Below are 11,951 nucleotides of genomic sequence, written 5' to 3'. Positions count from 1 at the left end.
AAAGTCAGTGTGTATGTCAGTGAGCCAGATGAGTGCACGAATCGTTCAACTTGTTGTGCGCCATCCGGCGGGGGGGAGGGGGCGGAAGTGTTGCGGGCACAGGGGCACACGTGGCCGGCGTGTGCCACGTGTGCGCGTGTGGGGTGGCGGGCGAAGAGGCTGCGGCGCACGCGTGGCACATCGAAGAATAATCTTTTGACTACTGCCTCACAGGGCGGTTACATGGGGAGATAGAAGGCAGGGCGAAAGTAATTTAGTACTTGAGGCTTGATTGATGTTTTCATTTGGCCCATTACAGGCAAATGTACTGTAATGGGCCAAATGAAATCATCATCATCCATCAATCAAGCCTCACAGGCGCGCCGCCGCCTCGTACACGATGACGTATCCTTGTCAACGACGCGCGGCCCCAACCGGGCCACGTGTGACAAATGATATAGCTGTAATGCGCGGCGACAACAATGCTCACCTGAGCCTGAGCTATGTACCTGGATTCTTGTGAGGTGCGCGAGGCACCTCCGAGGCTATAGACAGCCTGGCCTAGGGGCGAGAGGCCCCAGCAAAGAAGGATACTTAGTTCAGTAATGAGATTGAAACATTAAACGGAAGAGGTCAAGAGAGGACCATATTTTGTTATGGTAGCATCGCATGAGCAAAAAGCGTTTTTCTCAACAATTAAAACATTTAGTGAGTCGACCGTGAATATGTCTTCCGGAACAGATCACGACTCAGTTACGAGGCTTCCGAAGCTTAACAGCGCGAAAGACTATCTACACTGGCGTCGCCGTTTGTATGCCTTTATTCGGCGCAACGACATTGAACTGCTAGGGTTTTCAGAAATTGCCGAGGATGCATCTACTGCCACGAGGAAGAAATGGCTCGAGGCCATGGTGAAGGCGAAGAGTGCGATTGTGTTAAGTCTTGGAACAGGACCTCTTGCTCAGCTTGCCGAACTCATCGATGACGATAACAAGACTGCAAAAGAACTTTGGGATTCTTTAGCAAAATTGCATACTACCTCCAATGCCCAACTCATCATCAATTTGCAACATGAACTGGAAAACCTTTCATTCAAGGATGGCGAGAGTTGGGAACGCCATCTCGAGAAGTTCAATGATATAATCGGGAAATTGGAGTCTTACGATAAAAGGGTTGATGACAAGGCCTCAAAGCTAATAAGAACTCTACCCGAGTCGTTCGAGCCCTTCGCAATGGTCACAAACTCTGTTGGTATGTCTTTTGACAAGCTTATTGTTGCAGTGGAAGGAGAAATCTCGAGGCGCAAGCGAAACTTGCCAAGAGGGACTACTAATCCTACAGCTGCTTCGGCGGTCAATTCAGGAACGCAACTCATATCTTCACAAGGAGGTATTGGAAAGAAGAAAAAGGGTCCTTGCTATGTGTGCGGCAAGCTTGGGCATTACGCTTCTGACTGCTGGCACAAACAAGTCGGTTACCAACCCTTCTCGAAAAGGGGTTCATTCTTTCGAGGACAAGGACGCTATCGTACTCGAAGAGGTCGTGGAAATTTGCGTAACCGGGGAGGTTACGGAGACACAAGAGGGTACCGTAATTTCAATTTTCACCCTACTCCGCAAACACCATGGGCACAGGCTCAACACCAAACCACACCATCTGGTCCTCACAACGGTGTCGAAAATGCAGGTCGTGGCAACCAATTATCCACTCAATATGCGTCGAACAACTCAATATCTCCGCTACCGCCTCTTTCAAATCCATCTAACCGTGATCGTTCATTCGGTTTCATGGCTGGTATAAAATTTCGCAGCTCAGTAGCAGCCTGCAATGAGGAAAAGTCATCGGATGCCCTAATTGATTCAGGCGGTTCGCACCACTTTTTTCATTCAAGAGCTTCCTTCATAGTTTATGAAAAGGTCGCTGTTGAGGATGTGCTATCTGCGTCAGGAGTCTCCATTATCGTAGGAAAGGGGACTGTTTATATTCCTCTCAACGGAGGGATGTACATCGACGCATTCCACACTCCAAAATTCTCTGCCAACATTCTATCAGTCGGACAACTGTCTGACAACTTTAACGTCTTGTTTACTCGGGATCCACCTGCTGTTAACAACTACAGCACATGTGTTCTTACGACCCGCTCCACAAACAGAACCATTTTCTACGTGAAGGCAAGTGAGGGACTATACAAGATGAGAATCCAAAATCAAAATACAGCCTCTCAAACCACCGCACCTCAAGGTGCGAGTTCAACGCTTCCTCTTTCATCTTGCACATTATGTCATGCAAAAATCGCATCTTCGTCCCGTGTTGACTATTCTCTTCCCAACTATGCGCTAGAATGGCATTCAAAATTGGGACATCCAAACTCTGCTCGATATCTCCAACTTTCTGAACAATTTCCAAGCGTCCCAACTTTTCCGCGAGGTACATTGGATCACATACTCTGTGTTCCGTGCTCGCTGGGAAAAGCAAAACGAGCAACGATTCTACCCAGTCTAAGGTCAGTGTCTTTTCCGCTGGAATTAGTCCATCTTGATATTCTTGGACCAATTAATCCCACATCAATTGGAGGTAGTAGTTATGCTCTCGGCATAGTTGACGACTTCACGGCAAAGTCAAATGTATATTTTCTTTCTGAAAAGTCTGAAGTAACACAACGCCTCATGGAGTACAAAGCTCGTGCCGAAAATGCGTCCGGATACCGTCTCATTAATGCTAGACTAGATGGAGCTGGTGAGAACGTCTCTAACGAACTCAAGATATACGGCAGGCATAATGGAATAAGGCTAGAGTATAGCCCTCCATATGCACCGCAGAGTAATGGTCTTGCGGAAAGATTCATGCAAGAGCTTGGAATGCGTTCTCGTGTTCTGCTTATTGATTCAAAGTTACCCAAATCCCTCTGGGCAGAAGCAATGTCTCACGGTAACTGGCTCAGAAACAGGTTACCATCTGAGAGAATCCAAGGAAAACTCCCCATTCTCATATGGGATTCGAGGACACGAATCGATTACGGCAGCCTCCCTCCTTTTGGACAACCTGGTTTCGCATTTATCTACAAATCACCGACATCATCGGACAGAAAGTTAAGTGCAAGAGCACATCATGGCCACTTCGTGGGTCTTCAAAGCGAAGAAAGCCTATACCGGATTTTTGTTCCCGAAGTGAATCGCGTCATCATCACGCGAACCAGGGATTTCCGCCAATACACCACAGACAGGCTACCCGGGGTTCATTCTCTCCTGGACGGTATTGCGCGACAGAGTGAATTGGAAAGTCAAAAGGGAGATGATGGAATTGCTGAAGATATGCTTATCCAAGCCTTCGTCGTTTTTCGTGAACCACTTTTTATCTCATCATCTCACTTTGGCCGCAAGTCCAGACTGTCGAATTCTGAAGTCCCGCGCTCATTCTCAGAAGCCGTCACTTGTCCATTATGGTGCCAAGCCATTGACAGGGAGTACACTGCTTTGGTAAAAAGGCGGACGTGGCGCTACATATTGCGCACATCGCAACATCAACCATTGCCCTACACGTGGATATTTCGCTTAAAGCCTATCGACAAAGATGGTGTCGATTTTCTCCATAAGGCACGTTGCGTCGTTCGCGGGGACCTACAAGATCCTCGTTTCGAGTACGATCCGGATTCTCTATATGCTCCTGTTGCATCACATGACGCAATTCGTATTATTTTTGCTTTTGCCTCCGCTTGTGACCTTCTCCTCGAAGGAGGGGATGTGGCGAACGCATATCTATATGGCGACATTGACTTTGAAGTTATAATGGAACAACCTACAGATTCCTCTGGAAAAGAAGCAATGCCAAACCATGTATGTGTTCTTCAAAAATCTATGTACGGTTTAAAACAAGCCGGCCGTATTTGGGGATCGATGGTAGCTCAAATGTTCCTGAGGTGGGGATTCAGGCAATCTGCTGCTGACCCCCGCGTTTTCTACTTACAAGAAGAAAATGAATTTATTGTAGTCGTGGTTGTCGTAGACGATATGAAGTTTGCAACCAACTCAATGAAGCTCTTGGATACTCTGAAACGTAACCTAAAAGCAACTTTTGACGTCAAGTTCTTCGGTTCCCTACAGTCGTTCATTGGATGGGAAATTTCTCAGAAGCCTCATGGGATAATCATCTCGCAAACGCGATACACAGCTGGTCTATTAACCAGACATGGACTAGAGCATGCCAACGGGGTCTGGACCCCACTTCCGACCAATGCAGATCTCAGCAAAGCACATACATCGGATAGGCGCCTTTCGTCCGCGGAACATACAAGATATCGTTCCACAATAGGTGAACTATTATATCTTGCCGTGTGTACTCGTCCCGATATCTCGTTTGCCGTATGCGCTCTCGCTCGTCATGTACATGACCCAACTGAAAGGCACTACATTTTACTTCGCAGGGTACTAAGGTACATTTGCGGAACAAGAAACTTTGGGATACTGTATTCTAGAGGAAATCGTTTTGATGATGATTCACTTGTTGCCTTCGTAGATGCCGACTGGGCGGGATGCAAAGACACAAGACACTCCACATCTGGAGTAGTTATTACACTTAACTGTGCACCTGTGGTTTGGAAAAGTCAAAAACAAACCGTTGTTGCCCTTTCCTCCGCTGAGGCTGAATATATTGCAATGTCGCATTGCGGAAAGGAAGTTACATGGACACGCCGAATGATTTCAGAGCTGAGTGAACTTCTGGGAAAGACACCTCAACTTAGAGCTACGAGAGTAATGTCCGACAACACTGCAGCCATATCCATGGCTTCCGTGGAACAAATTTCTTCGCGCAACAAACACATCAATGTGAAGTATCACCACACTAAGAACCTCGTCTTCAAGAAAATCATCTCGCTATACCATGTCCCTACTACTGCGCAGCTCGCGGACATATTAACCAAACCCGTGGACTACCGAACACTGCAGAAATTAAGGACGCTTTTGTGCATCACCGAAAAGGAAAACTGAAAACAAAAGTATTTGGAATATGTTCAAGAAGCAAGGTCACTGCAAAACTTGCTTATGTAAAACACGTGAGGTGTTCAAGATGCGGGAGGCATCCAAAGTATTAATGGAGAAAAGAATTGCTGCGCGTGAGAGGCGCGAGCAAATAGCACAATAAAGAGGTCAAAAGATGCAAAAACAGACGTCTAACCGTGGAGCCCCAAGATGGGAAGTGCCTCTCGCCGTGCGCTGCGCTGCTTCACCAACCGAGGAATTACGACCGAGGCCGGGCAACCCTTCTAGCCCACACTGCACGCGTGGACCCACTCAATTCCATACCCGCTTCCAGGTATGCACGCCCCGAAAGACGCCGTCAAGTTGGTGACTGTGCGACGAAAATTATTCCTATTTATACCTGACACTGTGAGTGGAGGCCAGGTACCGGGCCAAATGATACACGTGTGAAACGTTTTGGAAAATTGAAAGAAAATTGAAACACATGCTAGCCACTGTGGTGTAGTGGTTGAAAAGGATATATTGCAAATTAATGTCGTGAGTTCGAGTCTCGCGACAATCGCAGAGATCGTTGCGCCGAGGAGGGGTGACAAATGATATAGCTGTAATGCGCGGCGACAACAATGCTCACCTGAGCCTGAGCTATGTACCTGGATTCTTGTGAGGTGCGCGAGGCACCTCCGAGGCTATAGACAGCCTGGCCTAGGGGCGAGAGGCCCCAGCAAAGAAGGATACTTAGTTCAGTAATGAGATTGAAACATTAAACGGAAGAGGTCAAGAGAGGACCATATTTTGTTAACGTGCGCCTGCATTCCCGCGCTGCACCCCCCGCCCACTCCATATCATACTGTACATTGTTTCACACCCCCCGCCCAGATCCCGCCCTGTGGGATATTTTTAGGGAAAATTGCATTTTTACTGTAGAGGGAGATTTTATACTGTAGTCCGAGATTTTATTTGAATTTTAGAGAAGCGCACGCGTACGGCCCCAGAGGATGAAAGTACGGCTGTGGGAGTGGAATCGTCCGCGTGGGTGATGAATCGTAATCCTCATGGGGTGGCTTTACTCGTCGTCGTCGCCGTCGCTCCTATTAAATACATTAAATACTGTTGTGGACAGACTGTGATATGGACAGTCTGTCCTTGCGGTCCGTCAATGGGAGTCATGCCCTCCGGCTCACCGCACCCCGCCATACGTCACCTGAATCGCCGCACGGCGTCCTCTCCCACGAGCCCCCCGCCTTCCTGCCCGGCCCAGACTCCCCGCAGTACGCAGCCCTCGTCAACGCCGAGGCAGACCTCTCCCTCTCCTACTCCTTCCTCGCCCCGCCTAACACTTCCCTTGCAGACTTCCGCTTCCGCCCGCTCATCGCCAACCCCGACCTCCTCGCCCCCGAGGACGTCAACGTCAACGTCGTCGCCACGGAGGACACCGCCCTCACCCCCGTCCTGTACAACGTCACCGTCGATATCGACTTCAACAAGTGGGCCGGCACCACCGACTTCGCCCTGCAGGTCCTCAACGCCTCCACGGCCCAGCCGCTCGCCGACTCGCAGCAAACCAACCTCGTCGTCGTCGGCGTCTCGTTTTACACCCCCGCCCAGACGGGCCCCGCCGTCCTCGTCGGCGGACCCAACTTTCCGCTCCAGGTCTCCACTGATGGTGCCGCTACAGATGTTAACCTCGGCGTCTTCGTGCAGTACTATGACGGCACATCTTCCAACGACTCGCTGGCCATTCCGCTGGACACCCTCAACATCACCACCGTCTCTGCGGACGGGACCTTGAACTACTCGCAGTCCTGTCTGCCTGTGGCTGGTGTTTACGAGGCTGCCGACGTCGTCCTGCCGGAGGCCTGCGGCGCTGGCTTCGCCCTCGATCCTGATGGCAGGCCTCACTTTGGATTGGATCTCAATGCCCAGGCGAATGCCTCCTTCACTGTCTTCATGGAATGGAATGAGCTTGTGGAGGGGAGTGACCTCGAGGCTGATGGCTATACCACTTTTATTGAGGTGCAGGTCAATCGCACACTTGCCCCGGCTGTTTCCCTTATTGCCCCGACCGGGCCATTTGGCACCCAAGGAACGGACCAAGTCGTCGTGTATATTGACAACGTTGCTGAGGGAGAAGATGACCCTACCTCTTGGACTTATGACCTTTCTATCTTGTTTGCGGATGGCGCCAAGAGCGCGACCGTCGACACCCCCGCCGTCACCCAGTTTGGAAATGGAACCATTTCTGTTGCCTTTACCTTGCCCGCTGGTTCCGGCGTTGATTTGCCATGGAATTTGACCATCACCAAGCCGGACGCTCAAGTAGTCCCGGTCGTGGACGCCACCAATCCTTCCTTCTTATTCTCCTTTGTTTCTCAGCTCAGTGTCATAGATATTCAGCCCAGCTCCGGCCCGGAGGAGGGCGGCATAACTGTCTCCCTCATTGGAACCTTTCCAGGCTTTGATACGGAAGCAGTCGATGTTCTTTTTGATGGCAACCCCATCAATCCTGAACTGATCACTGTTATTGGACCGGAGAACATTACCTTCACATTGCCCCCCAAGGTGTCGATAGGGACTGAATTTGATGTCAATGTCACCGTGAGCATCGGAGCACAAGTTACGAGCGGAATTACGTTTTCATACATTCCAAGCATATTGCTCCAATCCCTCACCCCTGCATCCGGGCCGGTGGAAGGCGGGACTCAGGTTACATTAGTCGGTCAATTTATCGACTTCACCAGTGATATTGACGGCACCGGGATTTATTTTGGAGGTGAGAAGATTGATTCCGACTTGATTACTGCCTCCAATTCTTCCGTAATCGTATTTACCACACCACCTCAGAGTTTCTTTGCCAGCGAGTCGGTATACGCCTATGATGTCTCTGTCCACATTGGCAACAGCTCGTCCAACTCGATTGTGTTTTCGTATGACGCTCCCTTGCAAATCACATCGATCGCCCCCAACTCAGGGACTGAAGAGGGAGGCACAGATATCACTCTTGGAGGGACGTTTCAGGCTTTTGACCTTTCCAATTCGAACGTTTATATTGGCAGCACCAAGATTGACAGCTCAACTATTGTACACAATAGCACATCCATCTTGTTTATTACTCCTCCGCGGGAAGAAGTTGGAAATGGATATACGTACAACATCTGGATAACAATCGAGACCACTTCCTCAAATGGTACATCGACGACGATCACTTCAAACACTGTCACGTTCACATACGAAGACGTTGGCTCTCAAGTATCAATCGATGCCAGCGGTGGTTCCTTCAACTCTGACGGCCACTATGAGTTGGGCCAATGCGTGGAGAGCTTGTATCAAGCATCAATTTCAAGAGGGGCACGCTTGCAAAACGCGTCTTACCGATGGTCCCTAGTTGCCAATGACACTGAGACCGATATTCTATCCGCCAAGGGAATAGTTACAAATTCCGATGTACTCTTGCTCCCCTACACAGTTTTTTCAGAAGAAAATGCCGCATATACCCTCACATTGACAGTGGACACAGACTTTTTTTCATTCACAAAAACATTGGTGCTCACCCAGTTAAGCAGTCAAAACATAGGCGTGCGTATCAAAAACCCCAGACCTCGCTCCATTTCTGGACCGAACACCACGCTCACAATCCCTGCAGACTTATATTTGCCTGGGTGCCAAGGAAATGTTATCATCGTGAACTCAACAGAGATGACGTACGAATGGGTGTTCCGAGGAGAAACGTACGTGTTCTCCCATCAGAACGAGTCTGCACCAGAAGAGCAAGCGAGCCCAACGTTGTTGGGACGTGAATTTCATATTCCTCAAGCCGTCATGGAATATGGATCCTTTGGCATTTCTCTGACTGCCTACTTCACTGATCAGCCGTCAATCAAGGGCATAGACACATCAACGGTAGTCATAAATCCAGCCGCTTTGATCTCACAGATTAATGGAGGAGAAGCATCTCAACTGATATCAGAAACGGGAAAGTTTCACTCTCTCTGGTTCACAATCCCGAGATCCTGATGTATTGAAAGGAGATACTGCTGCGGACTTGCAATACAAGTGGTCTTGCATTCATTCGTGGAGTGACTCCATGAGCGATGCAGTTGAATGCGACAGCACTCTGCTGGCTGACGGAAACATCGATGCCAAGGAGTTCACTGTTTCTTCAGAGAGCTGGGCTTCAATTCAAAACACGTCAAGTCGCGTCCATATCCAGTACGGCCTACAAGTATCTAAGACTTCCGTAAACGCCACGGATGATGAAATCGAGAGAGTCTCAGACGATGTGCAAAGCACATTGATTCTCGCCCAGGAAGCAGAGCAATCGTATGAGTCTCTACAAGGGATCGTCGTTCTCAACAATCAATCGGTTTTGCTGGACAAAACAAGCGTGAAGTATTATGAGGACGTGATCATAACCCCCGAATCTGCAACTGAGGAAACCACATGGAAATTTGAGCTTCTTTCACCGTTGTCTCAGACTTTCACGTTGCTTGCCTCAGACAGCAATCTGTTGGACTTGCCGGGATATTTTGGAGCAAGAGATGAGCCTGGAAGGTTATCGCTCGGTCTTAAGGCGAATGTTCTGACACCAAATACGCAATATGAATTCCTAGTTTCTTCCTTCCGAACCGGCTTCTCCGTGAATGAGCAAAAAATATCACTGACGACGGTGGAAAAGCCAAGGATTATTCTGGGTAACTATGCTACTCCCACAGGAACCACAGAGGACACTTATGTTTTATCCGCGTATGCCAGCTATGATGGAGACTTCAAATTTTTCTTCATGCTCAAAGACGATTTCGGCTTTGAAATGTGTGTGGGGGGTTGCCAAGGCGAGAATGTTGTCCAATTCCGATTGGGAACAGCAGGAACATATGCGGTGCGGTGCGATGTGTACGACTCTCTGGGATACACCCTCCTTGCAAACGCTACGGGCGGAAGCATTGTTGTCTCGGAAGAATTGACAATCACTGATTTATCACAATTTGGAGAGCAGGCTGAGCAGGCATTCCTTGCTGGCGATCACGCAATTTACCAACAGCTTGGTGCAGATATGGTGAAACACGTGGTGTCTCTCGGGGAGAGCCAGTCCCCAGACCTTGACTCTGAGATCTTGGCAAACTTCACACTGGGCATGAATCAAGTCGCAGCAAACGCCGTCCCGAATCCTATTCAGAGCGCAGGCTACGTTCGCATGGCCGCCTCACTGGCAAGCTTGACACCAGACCTAGGAATCACGTTTGATACGGAGACGCTTTACTATTTGGTGAACATCACAGTGAGCGCAATCGACAGAGTCCCTGACAATGGCGCGCTACAAGTACTAGAAGAACTACTCGACTTCTACGACCTCACTCCTGAGCTGGTATTAGAGACATACTCGCAGGGAACTTCTCGCCGCCGGTTATTGCACGAGATGCAGGACAGCGGGAAGGAGGTACGCGAAATCTGGCTCGATATCTACGAGGTTTTGAAGAACCAAGTTGTCCTCACGGTTTTGAAAAGATGCACTTGCGGATGCGTGGAAGAGGTTCAAACTGGGGTGAGCTCCCCATCCCGAATATCGCTCAACTTGAGACGGGCCATGATGAGACAGGCTAGAAATCAGTCGGCAATTGAATCTTACGTTAACCCCATTCAAGGCAGGCTGAGTCCGGTGAGTATTAAGCTCGCGCACTTCTGCAACTCAGAACAAGGGAATCAATTGAAAGTCGACGAAGATACTGTGGATGAGGTTCGATTCTCTTGGTGCAAGGGCATTTTTGAAAATTCGATCAAGAAACTGTACTTTGCTCTGGCCAAGACACCAGACTACATCTACTTGTCTCAACTCCGAAAAAACGTGACGCTTTCAAATGGTTTAGTCACAACAGTCATCGCTGAGTTGAACGGAAACGCGGTAGAAGACGCCACTCTTCCGATCAGTAACTGCTACACCGTGGAGATGCCAATGCTGCGAAACTTCTCAGACACCGGCACTTCAATCCCGGAAGAAGAACAACCACGCGGTATTCGATTGCATCCGCCAAAACAGTGGCAGGAACCAGCATCCCTGGCTCTCTACAACCCAATCTTCTCAGGTTTAACAACAACGGTCGGCGATACCGCTTCAACGTCGGAGACTGAGTACATTACAGCAACAGTGAAGATGTCATCAACTGGGGTGCTTGCAGTTGGAACGAGAATACATTGGAGTGGCGGGTTATTCTCACTTGAAGGAATTTTCTTGTCGGCTGCTGAGATCGCAGGAGTGACGGTGGTGATATTTGTACTTGTTCTGGGCGCGACCATCTCGACTTGGGTTGTTGCAACCAAGTTGATTGGACAAACAGGGCCGTTACCGCCTGTGGAAGCTGATTTCACTTACGTGGAACGTGACGTTTATGGCCGAGGAACGGCTCTGGACATTATGGAAGACGAGAGGTAGACGTTTTCCTTCCTGAGGGAAGGAAACAACAGACACACTATAGGGATAACAAAAGCTAACTAAATTTTTTAGAAAGTCGCTGCTTGTTGGTATTAAAATTGCATGATATCGAAATCATGCTTTTACCAACACGATCCAAGGCCAAACAGTTCGACGGTATTTAGAGGTAGGGTATTGCTACTTTGCTAGAGAGGGCCAATGCGAGCCCCGTCAAACAAAAGACATCACGGGTCCAACACAAAATAGTGACAAAACTTGCGAGCGATGCAGCGGCAAAAACGAAAAGTGCAACCTGGAAGTGCGGCCTTAATGACGAGTCCTCTTCTTCAAGTTTAGAGGGGGTTGCAGCGAGTCCTCGAGTTCTCGAAACGAGGGCAATTGCTGTTGCAGCTGGTGAGAGTGACGATGGTCGGCGGGTCTAGAAAAGCCAGCGCGGCGGTCATCACGCGACTCAAAAGGGCTAGGGTACTGACGCACAGCCGAGTGGTGAGGAAGGACAGAAACGTTCCTCGAGGGCGCGGGTTGGTTGGATACTAATCTACCGACTGGCGGGAGTGCATTTGGATACCACGATG

General features: G+C 49.2%; 2 protein-coding genes across 2 annotated transcripts; both read left to right on the top strand.

Moving 5' to 3' along the window:
* The first annotated feature begins 6,902 nt into the window (after positions 1 to 6,902).
* CHC_T00000236001 (hypothetical protein) lies at positions 6,903 to 8,966 on the top strand. Its single transcript, XM_005719225.1, has one exon. It carries the CDS (start codon positions 6,903 to 6,905, stop codon positions 8,964 to 8,966), a length of 2,064 nt encoding a protein of 687 aa, XP_005719282.1.
* A 70-nt stretch (positions 8,967 to 9,036) lies between these two features.
* Positions 9,037 to 11,376, top strand: CHC_T00000235001 (hypothetical protein). The gene has a single exon (XM_005719224.1). The coding sequence runs from the start codon at positions 9,037 to 9,039 to the stop codon at positions 11,374 to 11,376; it is 2,340 nt and encodes a 779-aa protein (XP_005719281.1).
* Positions 11,377 to 11,951: the final 575 nt, after the last annotated feature.

The sequence above is a fragment of the Chondrus crispus genome, genomic scaffold, assembly GCF_000350225.1.
Source record: "Chondrus crispus Stackhouse genomic scaffold, scaffold_472, whole genome shotgun sequence".
Taxonomy (NCBI): domain Eukaryota; phylum Rhodophyta; class Florideophyceae; order Gigartinales; family Gigartinaceae; genus Chondrus; species Chondrus crispus.
The sequence above is the reverse complement of the archived record's forward strand: the minus strand, read 5'-3'. Positions and strand labels throughout refer to the sequence as shown.

Excerpts from the sequence above, each read along its gene's own strand:
- CHC_T00000236001 (XM_005719225.1), top strand. The coding sequence starts at position 6,903 with ATGGAATGGAATGAGCTTGTGGAGGGGAGTGACCTCGAGGCTGATGGC.
- CHC_T00000235001 (XM_005719224.1), top strand. The coding sequence starts at position 9,037 with ATGAGCGATGCAGTTGAATGCGACAGCACTCTGCTGGCTGACGGAAAC.